This window comes from Thermobia domestica, chromosome 2 (genome assembly GCF_964235325.1).
Source record: "Thermobia domestica chromosome 2, izTheDome1.hap1.1, whole genome shotgun sequence".
Taxonomy (NCBI): domain Eukaryota; kingdom Metazoa; phylum Arthropoda; class Insecta; order Zygentoma; family Lepismatidae; genus Thermobia; species Thermobia domestica.
The window spans coordinates 246,357,049-246,380,759 of NC_137455.1; the positions used below are offsets into that span (position 1 = coordinate 246,357,049).

The following is a 23,711-nucleotide window of genomic DNA, read 5'->3' on the forward strand; positions in this document are numbered from 1 at the left end:
ATGACTAGCATATAGTCGGTCTTCCCTTCATTTTTATCACGAGTTTTGTCTCGTAATGTTCTACGAGACGACACCAGCATCTCATGTTTGCGACGAGACTGCTTCACGCGACGAGATGAGAAACACCAAATGTTTCGTCTCATGGCCACACTAACTATATATAAGTAAACCCTATGATCTATGATTTTGGCACGTTTCTTTGAAGCATAGATGCCTGCATCACACTGATGTGTTCGAATAGACCGCGACTATATAGGTCGGACAGTATTTCCTTATGCTCTCTTAATACTATGTTACTGTTGTGTAACATTCATGACTTACAGTACTTGTTTCATGAAAGAAAATTTTTCACTGTCGACCAGTGTTATCACTATGCCCCGAATATGGCGACTATTAACGTTAACTATATGACTTCTACACAGGTGTAATGGAAATGTATGACTGAGAAGCCAGACAAAGTGCGTAACTATAGGCGGGTGTCCGGGGGCAGACCACCCCAACATCTTCTCACCTCAATTGCTTGAAAACGCTCACCTTTGAGTGTAGTTTTCCTTCCATTATGTTATACTTGTCATGTAGTTCAAACTAAAGAAGAGAAAAATATATCACAGTCTTCACATTTTCAAGATATGCGCATTCGCACAATTATTTGCGCATTATGCGCAGTTCTGCGCAGGTGCAGACAATTTGTTTTAATTACTTTTAAAGCTATCATGTATCTACTATGGCTTGCAAAGTTTTCTTGTTTTCCGTGGAGCCGTTCCCGAGATATCACGACAAATGTCGTCTTTAATGAATTGACTGTATCTCAGAAACTACAGTTTTTTCGACAAATTCATGCTAGTTACATTAGTTTTGCAAAGTGTTCTATTAGTCTACCAAGTTTCATCAAAATCGATTGTTGTGGCCCAGATACCTTATGGATGTGTCACAGGCCCTTTGAAAATTGAAAGAGCTTTGTGTAAAGTGTATCCCTCTCATAGTGGGGTACTTACATGATGGTACGCCACAGGCACTTCGTCGGTAACTTCAAACTTTAAATACTCATAACTGAATGAACAAAATAAATAAAGAAAAGAAATAAACTGGCTCCCCAGAGACCCGTTTTCCAACAATATTTGCTACGGTTACATCCTTTGTGGTCATATTAGTAAAAAATCGCAGTTTGTCCTTTACAAGGTAATATTTCCTCGACATACAATAAGCCAATACATTACTCATATATTTATCTTCATATTCTCTTGTATTTCTTTCATTATAATATTTTCATGGGCATGTTCAGTTTGGTCCTTTGGAACAAATGCTATAACTTCAATAAAAGTATCACAAATTGCCTACTTATAATACAGTATATATAAAGTATATATATTCTCTTATTATTTGTGTAAGTGTTATTTTCTTACATACAATTTTCACTTTTTGGTTTTCAATGAATAGGTCAGGTTCTCTAAAATAACGATGTGTATGACATGTTCCTTTTTCTGTACTTATAAATTTATTTATAACTATAAATTTATTTACACAAAACTTAACATTTCGACTCATATTTCTTTGATTTACATAAATTCTGTAGTTAAATATTTTTCATTAGTCATTTCGAAAACCTGAGAATATATATAAACTATAAATCTATAAAGTAAGTAGTCGTAACCTAAAAATCAACATGTATTCTTCTTCCATTTCTCATTCAGTTACCTTCTTTTAGATATAAAATGTACTTTTTTTTCTTTTTTTTTACAATTGCAAACATAATATAAAGTCACAAAGACACAAATTAATGACATGTATAAATATTATAATGTCTTACGAGTGTTTGTTAAAATGTCATACATTAAAGCTTATACATACCACGTTCTTGATAAAGTTATTAGAACCCATTACATGTAAATAGAGGCATCTTAGGAAGAAGGGCAATGCATTATACGACATTACATTAGTAGAATCGCTTTTGCTTTACGTACCTCATTGCAACCACAACATTGGCCTACACCACGAGATGTAGAAAGAGTAGAAACAACATTTTGAATTTTTTTCGATGATTATGTAACAAATTTAAGAAAAAAAGACGATAATGGTGAAATGAAGAAAGTGGGAGCAGCTGAAAATAACTAGAGAAAACTACACGATATTTGTCCACAAGGCGCTCTTGCTGGGAGCTTGGATCATAGCAGGGTCCTCACAAAAAATGCAGTTTCTACTAACGTTAGAAATATTTAACTCAATAGTCGTGACAAGGTACAACACTTTCTAGTAAAAATACTGTATAAAATGTAACGTTTCAATACTATAACAGTATCTTCATCAGACTTAAACACACTTATCCACACTAGCAGTGGCGGCGGTTGGACGTTAAAAGTGAGGGGGAAAGACATGATCTGAATATTTGTATATAAATGTTAGTTTTCCTGGTTGTTTCTAACATTTTGTTTGACGAAAGGTTGTATAACTAATAGGATACTATATTTTCAGTTAAAATACCGTATATCGTATATAATAGTTTATTAAGTAAATTGAGAAGAACAACGCAAGTAGATACTAGCCCTTTGTACTCTTAAACAACGAAAGTGTAAGAAGAGATTTGATTCCTTGCTCATGAACATCTTAAAATTCTGTCTGGAAAATTGTGTGATCAGATTATTTAATAAATTTGCAAAACAAATAAATAGAAAGGATAATATTAATGATAGTAATGAATAATGATGCTTGTTTTGCAAAAGTTATATTGAAACTGAGGATTAATGAAAAACTTAATATTTAATTCCACACATGATATTAAATGTATGTTATTACTCTTAGAAAATGAAAGACAGTAAATACTACAAGCATATGCTACGACATTTAAAGAAATATTTGCTTTCGCAACTTCTTGAAATATGTTCGTTGCCATTAGGTGCAGATTTCACTTTCTTGGAACACATCAAAACACAACAATACTTACAATCCACACTTCAGTTATACAAAATAAACTTAAAACCTAGAATTATGTTCAATTTACTAAATTTTATTGTATATACACTCGTACATCCTTAAACACAACACTTCACTCGTATATTACACTACAAAACAATGGAAAAGGTAGAAGTTGTTTCTTATCACGCTCTTTTTAATCGATATTCCTTACTTTAGAAAGAAGAAAAGACATTTTAGGAACTGTCAATTTTTGTGCAATTAAAGAATAACTTGTGAAATAGGCCCTACTTTTTTGCATAATGTTCTTTCGATTAGCTTCAAAGCGGCTCACTAACATATCGAGCCCTTGTAAGAAGAAATGAAAGTATGCTGAAATTGTGCTCCAATAGGTTATTTTTTGGGGTTATTTTCTGTGGCGATTAAAACGCAATTACTGTAGCTTTCTTTACTCCACGGGAAGACAACCAATACGTATTCACGCAACAGCAAATATTATATGGCAGCATTTTTTCCTATTAATCAGTTACACATACAAAATCGTTACATTTCCAAATGAAACTATATACATTAATTGGTTACTTAAAAAAAGTGCGGGGGCAACTGCCCCCTTTGCTCCCCCTAATCGCCGCCCATGCACACTAGATAAGTGTGTTTAAGTCTGATGAAGATACTCTTATAGTATTGAAACTTCACATCTTATACAGTGTTTTTACTAAAAAGTGTTGTACTTTGTTACGACTATTGAGTTAAATATAAAATATGTTTGCAAGGTCTACAAGTGGTTTATTTAACGTTAGAAATAATATTTGAACATATTGTTGTGCATGTTAAGGAGATGCAAAGAATTTTCACCTATATGAAATTAAACATCACTTTCATTACTGCTGTAACTGTATACATATACCTAATTTTCAACTTAATCGGTGGTTTTCATTTGATAATCGGACCAAAGTGTCTAGGATAAGCGCATATTATAATTACACATAAGACTGGATTTGAGACAGGTCTAATGCCTAGGAGATGTCTGCCACACAGGAGGTTCCGGGTTCGATTCCCAGTGGGAGAGGTTTTAAGTTTAGGCGCATTGCGGTGGTTCGGATCCCATCTCAAACTGTAGGTCCAAGTTACATATAGCCTTGGTGCTGGAAAGAAACGCTAAACACTAGTAATTAACTAAGTAGATGGTTGATTGTAGGATCAAACATTTATAGCGGATTTTTGATAGACGTTCAGCACCCATACAAGTTTTCGCTGGAATTTATTTCGAAATTTATCCACTCTGATGCCGATCGATGCAGAGGAGAAAATGATTGTCACCTAAATTGAGCTTAACCAATGAATATCACTATTTAATTGGACGAATCACTCTTAAAATTGTAGTAACAATCAATCCAACCCACTTTCGCTCTACTGTTTGTATCAGGCGCATACGCAGCAATTTCTTTCTAGAGGGGGGGTCCAATTTCAATTTGAGGATAAAGAATTTTAAAATTTGTAAAATCGCCCCTAAAATTAGACTAAATTTACAGAAAAGCAGCTTTTGGGGGAGGGGGGAGCTGAGTCCGGACCACCAGAACCTATCGCCTGTGTATGTCCCTGGTTTGTAGTTTATTGGTTAAACTAGCTGAAATGCCCGTCCTTCGAGTGGGGAGATCAGGTTTATAAAAATATTTGAACTCCCAACTACACTATCAATATACATTTCAATGATTGATTATACGATTCATCCCGACTATACATGTCATCCCCATGTGACCCCGAAGGGTTGATAGGGGTTTCTTAGCCACATTTGGACAGAAACGTCATCGGGTAGGCGCCATTCATCTCCACAGACCCGAAAACCATTGATTCCAAACAAATATCGCTCATTTTCGATTATTTGTACGTCATTCCCCCTAGGGATGGTAGGGATATCTGACCTCCACTGAGACTGAAACGCTATCTGGATTGTCACCATTTATCTCTGTGATTCCGAAAGCTAAGAATTTGACACTAATACCAGTCATTTTCGATTAGAAAAAATATTTGTATATGTCATCCCCCTGTGACCCTCTTGGGGGTGATAGGTGTATCTCAAACTACAACATTTTTCCCTGGTTGTAAGTAATATGTGTACCAAATTTCGTTAAAATTGCTCCGGGCGTTCCAGAGTTATGCTAGACAATATATAGATACATACAGACACACCTACATACATTATTTTATATATATATAATCCTCCTGCGACCTTTCTAGGGATGAAAGGGCTATCTTTCGCCCATAGTGTTTGTTTTCTCACTGTAGGGGCCGCGGTGGCTCAGTGGTAGAGCGTTCACCTCTGGTGCTTGGGGTCCCGGGTTCGATCCCAGCCCCCGCCAAGTGAACTTTGTGGTGGACAAACACCGTGTGCGTGGGTTTTCTCGGGGTTCTCCCGTTTCCTCCCACTTCCTTCATTCCACCATTTCATTCATTACTCATTATCACCGTCTCCTTTAGCCTAACCGGCATAACCGTGGGACGTAAAACTCAAAGATTTCATTTCATTTTTTTTCTCACTGTAAATAATACGTGTACGAAGTTTGATTGAAATTGCTCCAGGCATTCGAGAGTTATGCTCGAACATACATACATACATCCTTTATATAATCTACGTACAGTACAACCTCGTTTATCCGGCCCTCGTTCACCCGGATCTCCGGATAATCCAAACCGGATTTGTAGAAACTTTTTAAAATTTAATATTCCCATAGATAATAATTTTTAACTATGATAGCAAGAAAGTAACCATAAGTACGACAAACATTTTCCATTTGTTTTGATTAAATGTACAGTTCGTGTATAGTTTTCACAATAAATTTTGGTAATACTGTACATAAAATGCTTCTTATCGAGTTTTAGAAAGCTTTGCTCACAAGACGTTGAAGTGAATTGACTCAGGATTTGTTTTGCTTATTATCCATATTATCAGGATTTTTCGGATTTTCGATTTTCCAGATTGCCTTTGGTCCCAGATAGTCTGGATAAATGTGGATGTACTGTATATAAAAAAAGGCGTATGTATGAACGTATGTAGACCCTATGTGTATGGGTGTATATGTTCTAGCATAATTCTAGAATGCCTGGAGCAATTTCAATCAAACTTAGTACACGTATTACTTACAGTGAGGAAACACACACTATAGGCGAAAGATACCCCTTTCAACTCTACGAGGGTCACAGGAGGATGATATGTAAAAAAAAGAAAAATAATGTATGTAGGTGTGTCTCTATGTATCTATTGTCTAGCATAACTGTGGAACGCCCGGAGCAATTTTAACAAAACTTGGTACACATATTACTTATAACCAGGAAAAAATGTTGCAGGGGTGAGATACATCTATCATCCCCAAGAGGTTCACAGTGAGATGACATATACAAATAATCGAAAATGACTGGCATTAGTGTCGAATTCTTAGTTTTTGGGGTCAGGAGATGAATGGCGACTCTCAATGCCATTACCGTAAAATATAGCTCCCACTGGTATGGAAAGTGAGGGGAGTTAAAAAGTCGCAATGAGTATAACATGAACAAAGAATAGATTCAGTCGAGATAAACCATTATATGGGGAGTTGGGGGATTCAAATATTTTAGCTAATATATATATATATATATATATATATATATATATATATATATATATATATATATATATATATATATATATATATATATATATATATATATATATATATAGTGAAAAAGTTGTATAAAACGGAAGGCTATGGGTCCGAATTTTACTCGAAGGAATAACAGCGATAAGAACTCTGAGGAGTTTTTCCATTATAGACAGATTTCCGTTTTATGCAAGTTCCGGTTTCTACAAGTTTCACTGGATATATATCCATGTTTTACCATCCTCTGTTATCGGTGAAAGGAACTGTAAAAAGGAAGTTGAAGTATAGGAATACTCCTTTAAGTACTAGTGGTGCGTTCGTTTCGCTGGTACCGGTGAATTCTGAAACAACGATATTTAGATAGAGCTTATACCAGTTCCTGTGTAATTCCTTAAACCGCTTGGGATAGGTCCTATAGTTTCTAAGTTAGAGGGTTTTGAAAAATGATTTTTCGAATATTCAATGTATCATAACTCTGAAAGGAGACATTTTCCGGCCCATGTTTATTAGAACTTTTTTCTTTCATTTCGTATAAGGAATCGCCTCCCAAAGTTTGTCGGTGGAGTTACCTACCACCCTATATATATATATATAATCATAGTCAACCGTTGTCAATACACTGCTGGATGAAGGTCTTTCCAACTCTTTTCCACAACCTATCTTCCATTTCCACTTCCTCTTCTGAATGGCTTGTGGGAGGTGCATACACTTGAATCACTTGTAGTGTATATCTCTGGGAGAGTTTGACTACAAGCCTTGCTACTCGACTACATATACTATCTACCTCAAGGACCTTGTTTTTCAATTTTTCGTTGATAAGAAATCCCACTCTGCCGGTCTTGCCACATTCTGATTCTCTGTAGTAGAATAAGTGTCCGTTCTTCAATTCGATTAATTCTTCTCCTTTTCTTCTTACCTCGCTCAATCCGACGATGTCCCAGTTGACTTTCTGTAGCTCTTCTTCCAGCTCCTGAAATCTTGCTTCTGGAGCCAGGGATCTTGCATTGTATGTAGCCATGGTGAGTTTTAAATGACAACCTAGTCCGTAACTCCGGGGATTCTTAGCACCCTCTGCCTGCATGTGATTCTGAAAGTTGCCTTGCCCAGACACAGTTCGGCTTTCGGAGAATGAGGGTCTTGGCTTATTGTGTCCTAGCATGATTGTTTAAACAAGTTGAAGATATTTGGCAAAAATCACCGTGCCGGCCAGACATGTTGGTGATAGCCCTCCGTGTTCGCCTTCCTATCATTAGGGAAACCTGTAAGTTTCACCATGGACAGGAAGTTACGGGTAGGACATAAGTGGGTAGCCCGGCCGGTTCCATACGTCGTCGACTAATTCTCAGCGTGCGAGTCTCCTTCTGGTTTACTACTAGACATCATTTCGGATATATATATATATATATATATATATATATATATATATATATATATATATATATATATATAGGGTGCGTTATTTATAATGTCCAACCGTGATAACAGAAAAACTAAAAGGGAGGGAAGCGAAACTTTTCATGAAGCAACTGTAGAAAGGGGGACACCTAGCCACGTATTGGTTAATATCACCGGATGAAAAGTGTTGCCAACTCAACACAAAGTTGTATTTTTTGAATAGCACTACGTTAAGTTATTACAAATTTTAAGTCTACATACAAATTGAAAACAAACAATACCACTTTTATTGTTCAGTGTTTCAAACTAAGGATGCTATAGATCACAAAAATCCAGAAACTTTCCAATTTTGGAGGTCTCTACAACAGTAATGACGCAAGTGAGACGGATGGTGCATCGCACATCGAAAGCACCTTAGTGTCGAATACTATGATCAGCATATGATGTATTTCTATCAAACAGAAGAAAAAAGCTACAAGGAATTCAAAACTTCACTTCTTGCAAAGGGTTTTATTTCGAAAAAGAGCTGAGATAAGTATCACATCTAATTACGTATATTATTGTAAAAAGACGTAATGATCATAATGCCGTTTACAGAAATTTGATATTTTACACCGTTTAGGAGATATGATAATAAATGTTAAAGTTGGCAATACTGCTAAAGATCGTGAAATTAGGAGAATATGTGGTAATCGCAACTACCAAAAACTGTTGGTCAAGTGTAGTGTTGTGAAGGCCTGGAAAAAAACCGGAAATTTGGGGTAAAAAACAGTTTTTTACCATTTTTTCCCGAGCTTGGAAAAAAACGGAAAAATTGGGAAAATTGAAATTTTCGAATATTTTACTTCGTTATGGTTTTAAAATGAAAACTATTTTATATTTACTAGTTTACAGTAGAGATCATTGAGTGTTTATGTTTCTTGTATTAGAATAGGGAAAATTTGTGTCAACAAATGTATGTGCACCTCTCTTTTAATCTTAGAATGGAGTTATGGCTACAAAAGACACTAAAATAAAATTAAGATAGATGCATTTAAATTATCTTAAGTAATCTTATGAAGTTCCCGCTTTATGAGAGGGAAGAGTTAAAATAAAGGAGCCAGATTCGTTAATACCGGTATGTTAAAATGAAATATATATTTTATGGAGATACGTATCTTACTTGTGCTGTGTAAAATTTGCGGAAACTTTGAACCCATTAAAAAAAAAAAAAAAAACTTTCGGAAATATCGGCAAAAACCGCAAATACAATTTAAAAATTATTTCTTCGCCTGATGTTTATCTTATTTGCTGTAACGTGCCTGCAGCATATATACAATGTATATAGCTAGCAGGAAAAGTACCTAAAGCAACAGGTTTTAAGTTTACTTTTTAGTTTTCTCATTTCTGGTAAAAATTCCTCTTTATTATTTGTATATTTTTAGAACAACTCGGAAGAAGAGATTATCTTATTTACACATACTTATACACCGCATAAGTGTAAATTTGAGCAGCGAGAAATATATTTAAAAAGTTCGTTATTAATAAATACTAGCAAAACAAGCGTTCTTCGCAGGGGGAGAATACGTTTCATGTTGAACATAAAGGGCACCAAAACTGTCAATAATGTACTGGTACCCCAAAAACAATAATTTGACACTTATATCAGGCATTTTCAATTACTTTTACGTTACCTTCCTCCTTTAGGAGTATTGATGTTGGCTGAATTTGGATTTAAACGGCGTCGGAAGTGTCACTGTTCATCTCAGCGACCCCGAAATCTGTGGATTCGACACTAATATCGGCCATTTTGGGGGCACTCGGTCGAAAAAGTGTAAAACGCATTTTCAGATCAGCACCCTGAATGAGTTTTCCTCATTCACACCAGGCAAATGCCAGGGTGGTACCTAACTTATAGGTCCCAGGCGGCTTCCTTTGTTCCCCCATCCTTTCTTCCCTTTCCCCGGATTGTGTGCTCGCCGAGGGAAGTCATCCCTCAGAAAACGTGAAGGGCTAAATGGGCTTAGATGCCGAAAGCCCAGAAATCTAAATCCTAAATCGGCTCCCTTCTCCCTCCCCCAAGCTGCAGCGTTGAATTTGGATTTAAACGGCATCGGAAATGTTACTGCTCTTCTCAACAACTCCAGAAACTATGGATTCGACACTAATAACGGTAATTTTTTATCATTTTTCTTATATATCAATCCTTCGCCCTAAAAAAGTGAAGTTACGGCATCGAACCCACGCTCCACGAAGATTTAGACAGCATCGAACCCATGCCCCTAATTTATAGCGCCGAATTTGTATTTAAACGGCATCAGAAGTTACTCTTCATCTCAGCGACCCCAAAAACTATGGATTGGACACTAATATCAATCATTTTCCATCATATATCTAATACCAATCATTTTATATATATACATCTCACCTTCCCCTGATTTGCGGGGATGAATTTGGATTTAAACAGCATCGAAAGAGTCACTGTTCATCTCAGCTACCCCGAAAATTATGGATTTGACACTAATGTCGGTCATTTTCAATATGTATTTCCCCTTCCTTCCTCCAAGTTGCACCTTCAAAGGGAAATGATAAAAAACATCGTAGGCCCAAACCCCATCTATGTTGAAATTTTTTCGAGATCGGTCTGGTGGTTCAAAAGTTGTTAAGTTACAAATATAGTCACTTTCATTTTTATATAATTTGTCACACTAGAAAACAGGTATTTGTTTACATACAAAATATTATGCATAAAGTTTATATAAAAGTCCATATTAGAATATTAAATAATAGTAATTATATGTTTTAGTGCATAAGTATTAGTGAAATTTGTATACTGCTGTCTCTTTTAAGAACTATTTTGGTTAAAATTAACAAAATTTCACCAGATCAAAGAGCACATTAAGAACTCAGTTTCATTTAAGAACTCTATTTTTTGAAACAGAAACGCTTCATGATGGTAGATGTATATGCAGCAGTTAAAGTCCTTTAATTAATGCACAACCACGAATAAACGACTAAAAAAGCATATAAAAGAAATGAGTGCAGACTATTAATTTTCAAAAGAATAATTAGAACAGTTTTATATTAGATTGCTTCTTTTTTAAATAGTCGCAATATTGAAGTTTCTCAACTAATAACTTTCACGCATTTGACGAAAAACGATTCCATTACTAGTAAAATTAACTTGATACAAAGATTTTTGTTATTTTCCCAATTTTTTCGGAAAGAAACCGGAAAAAACGGTTTTTTACCAATGGGTTCAAAGTTTCCGGAAATTTTACAACACTAGTCAAGTGTCAAAGGTACGAAGACAAGCAACGATCGCTTTAAAAATTTCTCGCAACTACGTCATTTTAAGAAGTATTGCCTGTCCAAGAGGTCGGGCGCCCCCAAAATATAACCTCAGTGCAGAAAGGGGGCAATTACTTCAGCAAATAACAAGAACATTCATTTTTAACAGTTATAAATTCATCAAAGTTAATACATAATTACAAGCAAATTATCTCTCATTGCATTAGAGCATGTACGATTTATTGAAATTTTACATCATATGTCTCTCCGGTCTTCACAAAATAACCAACTTTTTAAACATATAGGGGAGACCGAGATTGGTTGGCGAACTTTTCATTCTTTATTTTTTAATGAGCAGATTGTGCACTGTATTACAATGTAATGGATGTGTACGGACAGACCAATGTTTCCTCTAATAAATTCAATTTTTGTTTTTGTTTTGTTGCTTACAGTTTCGATATATAATTTTTTTCTTTCTTTTAAAACGGAGTATGCCAACCGACCCCTACTAAGGGGCTGGTTGGCTGATATTGTGGAGCTACTTGGCATACTTTTTAAATATAGCAAAACAGACAGACAAAAAAATGGATTTATTAGAAATAAACGTTATTTTTTTTTAAATTCTATTATATATATTGCAATGAAGTAGGCTACTTGAAGTTTGAAATGACTTTTATTCACAACGTTTAAAAGAATCAACATTATGAAATATGAAAACTTCTTTCTTTCATTCTAGCTTGGTTGTCATGACATTGAAAGCTACAAGATAATCAAACCACATCAGTTTTAATATGATTTGGTGTAGGTTAATTCTTCATATTATTTCAAAGTGTAATTAAAATAACTGAACTATCAAGAAAGCTAGTTTATTTCCCGCTGTTCACAAAGTAGCTAAGAGAAACTAAGATATGTTTTAGCTGAATTATTGAGAAATGCTGCTTATTTCCTACTTTCCACAAAGAAAGAAAAAGCAATAGCTAGACCTCTACTTTTGTAACAAAAGAGCACATACAAAATATTCTTGATCCTGAGAATTAGGCCTATTCAGAAAATTCAGAGTCTTTCATACAGTCTTATTTCGATTTCTAAATTTTGACCGTAATCCAATACGTGCATGCTATTCTATAACATTGAAGTAAAATATTGGTAGAACTGTAAACTACACAACAATAAAACAAACAATGTAACAATAAAAGTAAAATGAAATAAAATTCCACACAGGGTTGTTTGGCCCACTTGCCAACCAACCCCAAATGCTATACGCCAACTAATCCCAAGCCCATGTTGTGCAACAAAGTCGTAATTACTCAGCAATTGTTTGGCATTTACGTTTTATTGTTTGAATATTCATAAAAACAAAGTTCAGATCTAACTAATGCTATATTACTTACCTCTGTACTACAAATAGTTACGATTCTGTGATGTAACGGAGAACTGAAAAAAATACTTCAGACTGGCAAAAACACTCTTTATCTAATAGACACCATAATCCGCAAGTTACAAATTCCATATGAAGGTGGCAACTGCATCCATAGGTCGCTCTTTTAACAGCAGCAACAGCTCATTATGTTAATTAATGAAAGAGTTATATGCAGTTCATCAACCAGCCCCGGTCTCCCCGACTAAGTAAACGTTAATGTTATTGTAAATGGTTACCTCGTTCCAATCCTCAAATATTTGGGCGCTGATTTGATTACTTTCTATTAATTACTCTTAGTTTCTTGCTTGATATTCATAAATAATTTCTTTCCGTATGCTTTTTATTAGATTATCCAGTTATTTGATGAAAATACAAACAGAATTGGGTGTTTTCCGTTTGTCAGATTTGTCAATTGGAATATTTGTTCATTTTCACGATTGGCGCATTTGGTCATTTTCGCGTTTGGCAGATTTGTCCATTGGCAGATTTGGTAATTGGCTGATTTGTCCGTTTTCACAATTGGCGCATTTGGTCATTTTCGCGTTTGGCAGATTTGTCCATTGACAGATTTGGTAATTGGCAGGTTTGGTAATTGGCGGATTTGTCAATTGGCAGATTTGTCCATTGGCAGATTTGTCCATCTCGCGATTGGCGCATATGGTCATTTTTGCGTTTGGCAGATTTGGTAATTGGCAGATTTGGTAATTGGCAGATTTGTCAATTGGCAGATTTGTCCATTGGCTGATTTGTCCGTTTTCACAATTGGCACATTTGGTCATTTTCGCGTTTGGCGCATTTGGTAATTGGCAGATTTGGTAATTGGCAGATTTGTCATTTGGCGGATTTGTCCGGGTCCCATATCCCTTACGTATCTCTAATCTCAAGGGATTTCGAGATATGGTCATCTTATTATAACAACTGAAATCCCATCCTTTTTTATTCCTGCCTTTTTCTTCCCTTCTAAGGAAAACATTTCTAAAATGCTGAAATACTACTGTAATTAATATGTCGATATTCTTAAGGGATTTCGAGATATGGCCATTATTTTAGCCACAATTACGACTTAACACTTTTCCTTTCCTTCTAAAGGGAACATTAGAAAACGCTGAAACATGTTTCTTAACTATTTTAAATTAATAGCCTAACGAATTTTCATACCTCAAACCTTAAAGGTTTTAGAGATATAATCATCTTATTTTAACAAATACATCTGCGACTCTTTTGCTCTTTCCGATTTTTTTCTTAAATTGTAAGGAAAATATTTTAAAAACGCCTAAATACATATTTTAGTTATTTTAAATGAGAGGTCCAAAATATCAAATTTCATGTCTCTAACCTTAACGGATTTCGAGATCATATTATTTTTACTATTGCAATTCCAGTGTTTTTTTATATGTATATATATCTGACTTTTCCTTCCGTTTTAAGAGAAATATTTTTTTAAAAGGTTGACACATACGTCTAATTATTTTATATCAGAAGTCCGAATACCAAATTTCCCTATATCCCTATCCTTAAGAGATTCCGAGATATGGATACCTTAATATAATAATTGTAATTCCCACCCATTTCCTTCTCACTCCTTTTCTTCCCATCTAGGTCAAATATCAAAGAACGCTGTAAGACATGTCTAATTATTGTAAATGAGAAATCCATATACCATATGTCATATGTTTAACATTCAGAAATTCCGAGATAAGGACATTTCAATATAATAATTACCATCATCTTCCCCCTTTTCCGTTGAATCTTCAAACATCCTTCCTTAATGGACCTTGTATCATAAATCATATTGAAATTTCAAGTTTCTAAGTTAGGCGGTTTAGCCTGGATGTTGATCAATCACTCAGTCAGTCAAGACTTCTTCTAGAGATAATTTAGTGGAGTAGGGTAACGTCACGAGATAGGGGAATCTTGCAAATCATGATACAAACATGCCACTTGGTAATTTAGTAGATATATACCTAAGAATGAAATTTAGATGTAGACCCCAAAAATCAAACCCTTTATTTGCCCCTGTGACGTCATCATACAACATGGCTGAGATGGGCACTACAGAAACACAGTAAAGGCACATGAATCGTTGATTACAAACGATATATTCTATATTTTGATGAATGAACTGAATTATGTATTGATTAAAGTCTTCCACATTGCCATAATAGAAAAAAGTATCACTATATAACGAGTATTAAACAGAGGCGGCTCGCGAGGGAAGTGACACAGGTAAGATTTGGATTTTTCTATTAAAACTAAAAGATGGAAACTTTCCTAATTTACTGATTGTTATATATAACAATTATTATATTAATTAACTTTTTTTACTTAATTTGAAGAGAAAAAACATTAATTTTTACCGGTGCAACTTCCCTCACAAGCCGCCTCTGGTATCAAGATTATCAAGAGTGTGCAGATTACACAATATTTCTTTCCTCTAACATTAGCATACCTCCATCACTCACAGATCACTAATTTCCATTGAAAGTATTTGTTTTACACTGACCATCGCACACACACACAAAGGTGTGCAGGGAAGAGATAACTTAGCACATTTACATGCACGCGAACACAGTGATTTACATCCACAGTGAAAATGCTCTTGGTAGTGTTCAGACATTTGTTTCAGTAAAGACCATAAAGGTGAGTATGAAGGATCAGCTTTCTTCCAGCCCCATTGCTGAGGATCGGGTATATTAGGTTTTAACTTATGCTACTAAGACCAAATATATCCACCTTGAAACACTGCTTGTTTCACATGCTGAAGAAGTGCTCCCTCAGTTGGAGGTACACTTTCCAGTGAACGACCTTTCTTGGTAACGAGCATTTTCCGACATTCTTTAACACTCTCTGCGGTGCTTCTGCGATCATACAAGTACACAGTATGCACCCCGAAAGAACTGTCTGCAATTTCCGAAGGACACTGTGAAAGCTCCACAAATGCATCAGTGACATATGAGTTTGCTTGCCAAGCTTCCCAGGCTGTTTTCTTCCCACGTCCTGCAAAGGCAGATACCGTATCGCAGCCAGTGAATGCGTGCCAGAATGGAATTGCTTTGAAAATCTTGGTTCCAAGCTTTTTTGCATACTCATGGACAGGAAGGTATCTTCGATTCCTTCCAACTCCGTAATCAATCCATAGATGAGAGAGGGTTAGGTTGGGAAAGGCATGTAAAGCTAGCACCACCACATCAGAAACAACTGTTCTGATGATAATCGATTTGTGACCAGAGTCACTGGCCTGTTTGACATGCAGAAGTAGTCGAGTATCGGCTTCTTCATGTGTACAGGGTGCGAGTTTGGAAACATCAACATTGGGCGTGATCCATATGCCAGTGTCTTTAGTGCAGACAACAGTCTTGTCTTCTGGTGTGTGAATATTTGACAAGAAGTCTGCAATGAGTTGGAATAATCGTTGTTTGTGTCTTAATTATGCAGAAACATGGTCCAATTTTTAAGAATCCGCGTAGAGTCCCCAACTCGTACTCGTGGCAAAATTCCTCGTTTTCGACGCTCTTCCGTTTTCAGGCTGCCTGGTAGATAGTGGTTAAAAACAAAGTCCACTCTAGTTTTGTCCGTGAGGATTGATAATATATATATGGTTTCACTTTCGTATCAAAGTAATCTCGGAAGGTTTCTGTAGGAGATGGTTTCAACATGTGTATGATAGCAGAACCATCAAGTATCACACATGTGGCCTGGGGAGCATTATGCTGGGAATCTCCGAACTTTTCCAGACACGTAACAACATCTGACTTAGTTCCCTTGCGAATGAAACCATCGTCAGAAAGTGATGGAGGATGCTCTAAATTTTCATGAGCGAAGAAGTCAGAAAGATCGCCTTGTCGGCTCTGACAAGCAATAAACATTCCGCTGAAAAGAGAAGAATCATTTTTCATGATATTAACCTTGCGGTGTGCGGCAGTGGTCTTTGTGATTTGTTTGCGGTGGAGGGTTAGATTATTTCGATGAATTGGTTCAAAAATTGATTTACTTCACTGCATTAAGCGTTCTTTTTTGAAGCTGTCTACTGGTCTTTGCCGAGCTTTTCAGCATTGTACACTGATGCAGTTGCATCTTCGCTCATAATTACGTCAGACACTATGCTTACAAGGTCAGTGTCGTCTTGCGTGAAAGGATTTCTGTCGTCTTCTGAAAATGTACACACCAGTCTTGAGACGTCTTTACAAATCGTTTATTGGCAGGCAGAGTGTCTTCGTGATGAGTCTGACAATCACCTTCATCAAGTAACAATCTATATTCTTCTTCAAAATTGGAAATGAGATTATCAATAACTGGACCAGACACCATCCACTTCAAGAGCGCTGAAGAATTGTCAATTATTCCAACTGCTACGCCTTCAGACTTGACGACTTTGTTGCATTGTTCATGCATTTGATCATGGCCCATACAAGAATGAGGACGACTTGTCTTAGTACTAACGAAACCTCCTCGCACAAACTATTCATAAATGGTAGGATGTCTGCGACTGAGCTCCTGTAATGACTTAACAAATATTGGCATCTAACGTGCGTAGTGCGTGTGGTCCAAGGCGAACATCCAGGGACACAACTCTGATAGGGAACTGATGTAGAGTTCAAAATCTGTAGAACGCAAGCTGTGCAAGAGCCTAAAGAGAATCATTTCAAGTTCAAATACTTACACCATTCATTCTGTCTAATTTTAACCCACTGTTCAATTCTTTGGGGATATTCAGGCGATGCACTTTCTGAGTATGCTTTCTTCAGCATTGGTTACGCCTGCTTCCACTAGAAGATTAGTCCACCCACTCTCAGTCAACCAGTTACCCAACATTTCTAAGGTTGTCATTTCAATATGAAGTGGACCTATCATAACTACCATCTTGTCTTCCCCATACTGAAGAGGCTGGGACCACTGAACTTGCTTCGCTACAGCAGAAACGGGTTGATCACAGGTAACCACGGGGACTTGGGAAGGATTAAGTGATGACATAGTCTGAATGATTATGTCAATGTAATGACTAGAGACCGGATGTTTAGGCACTAAAATCCTAGAAAATAGGCAGGCAAATAGGCACTAAAAATTTAAAAAATAGGCAGTAAAATAGGCACTAAAATCTAGCTCGAAATAATGAAGTTAAATACTCAATACTATTTAAAAATAGATTCAAGTCATAAATAATGCTCAAAGAATATAGAAACATATTTCTTTGTCAATATCTTCTTTTATTGTATATATAAAAACTAAGCTTGTTACGCATTCCATACATACTGGGTGAACCTGGAAGATGTTCACATACTTCGGGAGGTGATTCGTGACATCAAAAGAATACAAAAAGTCTTTTTGCATGTTGTGGAATTCCGCGTCGTATACGAGTGACAGGGGGGCCAACTTGGAATCGAAAATCGAATCCTGACAATTGGAGCGAGACATGTGCACATACTTTGGGAGGTGATTCGTGACGTTGAAGAGGATTTTTTGTCTTCTTTTCATGTCACGAATCACCTCCCAATGTATGTACACATCTATCTGTTCCATTCCAATTGTCAAGATTTGATTTTCGATTTCAAGTTGGCATCACTATCACTCGCACACGACACGGAATTCGACAAACTACAAGAGAACTTTTTGTCTTCTTTTGATATCATTAATCACCTCGGAAGTATGTACACATCTTTGAAGTTCACCCTGTGTATATATTGTAACGTACCACGTGCTCGTGTTTACAAACACCAAATATACGTATATATGTATGTATTATTTATGTTATATAAATTATATATTTTCCCAATGAAGGCTTACTTTGAAGAAAATGCATAGAATAGGCAACATTAGGCACTAAAGCAATTATTTAGGCAGTAAATGTCGAAATAGGCAAAATAGGCAAAATAAAATTGGCTTAAATCGAAACTATAACTCTCTATATAAACTTTAAAACGTTATTTTTGATCATATCTTTAATATTAAAGAATAGGCATTTTGCCTAACATCCGGTCTCTAGTAATGACGAATCATGGCAGACGAGTTTATGGAGTCTGGCAACAAGGGTAGTAGAACACACCTACTTGTAGGTTGAATCTTATCACGAAGTAGCTGAGAATGGAAAGCTGCCCAGGTAATATGTTCTTCAGAAATACTGCGCCTTCTCTGTGTCAATAATCTCGATTGCTTTCAACCACATATTTGATAAAATATCTTCCTGTAGCGGTAATTCAACACTATTGACGGTAGAAAGAGGCACATATGATTTAAGCATTGATATCTGAGGAACATTTGGTAACCATGCAGGCAAGTCACCTTTGCATTTGCCGGACCCTTATATAACCCCAGTATCGCTGCGAGGATAAGATGGCTGAATTATATATATCACTGTCCCGTGAAATGCTTGCATAGAGGTTGTTGACGACGGGTTGTGATCGATATTGTCTATGGCAGCACAAGTAAAAACGCCTGTTTGAAGGTTATCTTGATGCACTCTCTTCTTAGTTTCAAATTGTTCACACAGTGCATTGGTCATGGTGGCCGATACCTCCCGAACTCGATCATATGATACACTCACACCTACTTTATTCAGTCTATCTATGATCCCTCTGTTCCGCGCTTTTGAATGGATCATTAATCCAATGTACAGGGGCAGCGGAGTCTCGCTTGATAGTGGATGGCTTACATTTCCCAGTCCTTGCTTTCTTTCTCGTTTCACTGCGTGTCAGTAACTGAGACACTGACAGTGAAGCACGGCTTACATCAACAGTTTCTTCATTTGCAATATTAGGACCTTCAAGAATCATCCGTACAAGTATTACTAGTGATTGTGGATCTGATTGCTCCTGGCAAGCTGTGGTAAAATGGCCATTGAATTGTGGGAAAGCTTTAAACATGTGCTTCCGCACGATGGATGCAGCCCTACCCAAACATATTCCATCATCTTCTGAATTCTGTAAGCAAGCACCGTAAATGAATTCTGCCACGCCAATTCTGCAAATGTCCGTTGCAATAGGCAATCTCAATTACATTTAACATTGGGGTTCATAACATTGTAGGTCGCCCAGATATGTACCTGGAGTTTTGACTATTATAGTTCCATTACTTGGGGTCCAGGTACTTATGTGGATGACTGTACAGCACAAAGTTTGCCCAGTTTTAAACGTTGCAACATATTAAATTGAAGATGACATATTTCCAACAATTTTGCTCTCTTTACATTTCTTTATTTCTGCAATAATAATGGAGTTGGCCGATTTCAACGGACTTTTGTTTCATCCTGTATAATACTAATTACAGGATTCAGTGACAAAAAATGTACCTTTTATTAGCAAATATGAGTAATACGAATTCAAAATTTGATGTGAATCGTTTGTAATCACCGTTTTATGAGCCTTTATTGTGAGAAACGGTGTTTCTGTAATGTCCGGGCGGCCATGTTGTATGATGGCGTCACAGGGCCAAATAAGGTGTTTGATGTTTGGGGTCTACATCTAAATTTTATCCTTAGGTATTGGTCTACCACGTCACCAAATGGCATGTTTGTATCACGATTTGCAAGATTCTTCGGTTACCCTACCCCACTAATTTACCAATACAATTTGTATTTTAAGAAGCAATAAACAGACCAAATGTGAATCGATTTTTGATGAATTTAAACCCTAGATTGTCCAGAAAAATTAAGTGAGTTACTTTCTAATATATATATATATATATATATTTTTCTGTTAGGCTTTGAGAAACTTCCTTAATGTCCAAATGTAGCTGGTGCTCTGGTGACCTGGGATCGAATCCTGAGTGGATAGATTTTGATATCCTCATGATTCAACACGAGATTCAGTCGCATAATCTGATTAAAAGACAGTTATTGTGTTGAAACTGTTATTTGATTGTGTGTGTGTTTTTTAGATATTATTACATAGACTTACTTAATGTGGTATTGTGTTTTAGTACTATATTTTTCTGCTATATTTTACTATTATTGCTATTTTGATTTATTATCTTATCAAATGTTCTACATTTTATTTATTCATTTAGTCTTGTGTTTATTTTTGTAGCTATGTTATAATCTTTTATTTTGTAGTTTTATTTTGAATAATTAGTGTGGAGTACTTGTTGACTATTGACCTTATCGATACAGGGACAAATAACTGACGTTCTCATTAAATCAGTTATTCATTCAAAATATAGTGAATATCCAAAATTATATCGTAGAACTTTGTCGTTTGCATTATAATTTTGTGTAAAAAACATAAATATAATTCAGATAGATTAATCTATATAAGTGTAAGTGAAAAGTAATTGTACCAATACTGGATTTGACGGAACAAATTTGATATAATGTGAATTGCAAAAAATTGTGTTCGACATTCATAGTTAGTTCATTTTTAAAGTAATTGCTGAAGACTATTACTCTCTTTTAGATCACATGAGAAATACCTTAATGCGTATTTATTGATTTCTTTTTAAGCCTGTTGAATTTGTTTTTCTTATAGGATACTGTTATTGCTTTGGAAGCTTTAGCAAAATATGCCAGTATTATGTCCATTGATGAGGTTGATCTCACAGTGCTAGCAACCGCTTCTGAGCTCGAGCATGCTTTCAAAGTCAAGCAAGATAATAAACTTCTTTATCAGAGACAGCATCTCCCAGTAATACCTACACAACTAGAAATAATTGCAGAAGGAGAAGGTTGTGTTTTAGTACAGGCAAGTTTATCCTCATTATTTATTGACGAATTCCATATCGTTGCTATACACAGATGATACAAATTCAGAGGCCAAGTATATTTCGGAAAGCTGTGTGTCTAAATTGAGGTTAAGTATTAAGAGTTTTAGCTACGACCAGTATGAAAAACCTAAAAGCACATTTTTTATTATTATCATTATTGCACCTTTCTATATCGTATTAATTTCTGTCAGTAGAATACTGCAGCGTGAATATGAAAATAAATGCACCATTGTTGACATAAGTGAATTACCTTTTCGCTTGCAGAATATGCTACCACGATTTATTCAAATGTAGGATAAGTTTCATAAGCATCTGTGATTAAGTACAAAAGCAAAGAGTAAGTTTATGATATTTAGGATCTGATATGTAGCATCAGTGCAATATCGTATCAGAAAAGATTTGTGTTCATAGTTTCTGGATTTATTGGATGATGAATTAAGCTAACTACTATAGTATATATAACTAACAGTGTAAATCGCTTTATTTTTTGAAACTTGACTCATTATATTCATCTCTAGAGATGTTGCAAAAGAAATTGGAAAATATAAGATCGGAAGATATAAGAAAAGATAATAGGTAGTCCGTTTACCAGAAAAAAATAAGCGTGGGGTACGGTGATTAAACAATTAAATATTTAAAATACCCTATAAAGGTGGTAGTACAATTACAAACAAATATCACAATGTAACTTATCTTTACTTTAATATCGTAATATACTTATTAAGTATCCTAACCTATTCGTTACAGAATTACGAGATAAAGGGAAACCTGTAGAAGACATCTCTCCTTATTTCTTTTGACCACGATTTGAACAACGACACCATGCTTTTGTTCATGAATCCAACTCTCTACTACTAGAGCTAAATATAACTCACTCCTCTATGACAACTTAAAAATTCAAACCTCGTAACGCATAAAATTTCAAATATTTACTTCCACCTACTCGCGAGTTATAGGCCTAGAAACGGCTACCCAATGCTGCTATTGTTACAAGAGAGCTAGAGTATTCCTATGGTGAAACAGCGCTGATTTTTATTGGTTAAACTCGTAAATGTTAAAATCAAATTATTATATATAAATCTTAATATTTGTTTCATTGTCCTCTGTAAACGTCCACACCGTTGGTTTTACGTACTTGTAGGTTTGATATAATTCTAGGTAACTTTTGAGAAGCGACCGCTCGCCATCAATAGATAGGCCATTAGGATTAGGATTTTTATGCATAATGTTCGTCTGCTATTGAAGTTCTCACAATTGGCTTTGCATATAAAGATGAATATTTGTTTTATGCATAAACGTCTTGTGTTTTAACGTTTTGTGTTTTGTTTTAACCGACTTCAAAAAGAAGGAAAAGGTTCGTAATTTTATCCGTTTATATATATATATATATATATATATATATATATATATACGAGGCCTGTCTAAAAAGTATCCGACCTTAATTTTTTCCACGCAAAGTAGTGATTCTCAGGCTGCGCCACCGTGCACGGTGGAAGGAGGAACCTTAATGCGCATGCTTGAATTTTTTCAGCGCGTTCGCGTGTGCCAGTCGTGAGCTGGTGGTCGCGAAGTGAGGTGCTGTTGGTAGTGTTCGTCGGATTTAGTGTTTCTCGCAAGATGACTGAACGAATTGAGCAAAGATACTGCATCAGATTCTGTCAAAGGCTGGGTGATTCTCAAAGCCAAACAATTCGTAAGATTCAGCAGGTGTTTGGAGAAGATGCGATGGGTGTAACACAAATTAAACAATGGTTCAACCGATTCAAAGATGGCCGCACATCAGTCGAGAGCGAGCAGCGTGGCGGCAGGCCCCAAAACTGCTCGGAATGCAGCTGTTGTTGAGCGGGTGCGAAATTTGGTGATGGCAGATCGCCGTTTGACAGTGCGGGAGATTGCAGAAGATGTTGGAGTGAGTAAAGATTCTGCACATGCAATTTTGCGTGACGATTTGAACATGAAACGAGTGGCTGCTAAATTTGTACCCAAGTTGTTGTCTCAGGAACAAAAAGACACCCGTTTTGACGTTGCACAGGACCTTCTGGACACCACCAACACTGATCCTGGGTATCTGAATTCCGTGATAACTGGAGATGAGTCATGGGTGTACGGGTACGACCCAGAAACAAAACAACAATCGTCTCAATGGAAGCATCCCGATTCTCCAAGGCCGAAGAAAGCGCGGCAGGTGCGAAGCAAAATCAAAATGTTGCTGACTGTTTTCTTCGATGCCTATGGAATTGTGCATCACGACAAAGGTCAAACAGTGACAAAGGAGTACTATCAAGATGTTCTCAGGCGACTCCGTGACGCAGTCCGGCGCAAAAGACCAGACATGTGGACAGCGAAGAACTGGCACGTCCATCATGACAACGCCCCAGCACATTCATCCCAAT

The 23,711-nt window shown here is 36.1% G+C and overlaps 1 protein-coding gene across 2 annotated transcripts in view; it reads left to right on the forward strand.

Annotated features, from left to right (window-relative positions):
* Positions 1-23,711, forward strand: part of LOC145678425 (alpha-1-inhibitor 3-like) — a 2,648,409-nt gene that overhangs the window by 2,356,182 nt on the left and 268,516 nt on the right. For both annotated transcript variants that reach the window (XM_081748543.1, XM_081748544.1), the window contains exon 23: positions 21,084-21,296. In XM_081748543.1, coding sequence (XP_081604669.1) covers positions 21,084-21,296 — 213 coding nt within the window. The remainder of the gene's footprint in view (positions 1-21,083; positions 21,297-23,711) is intronic.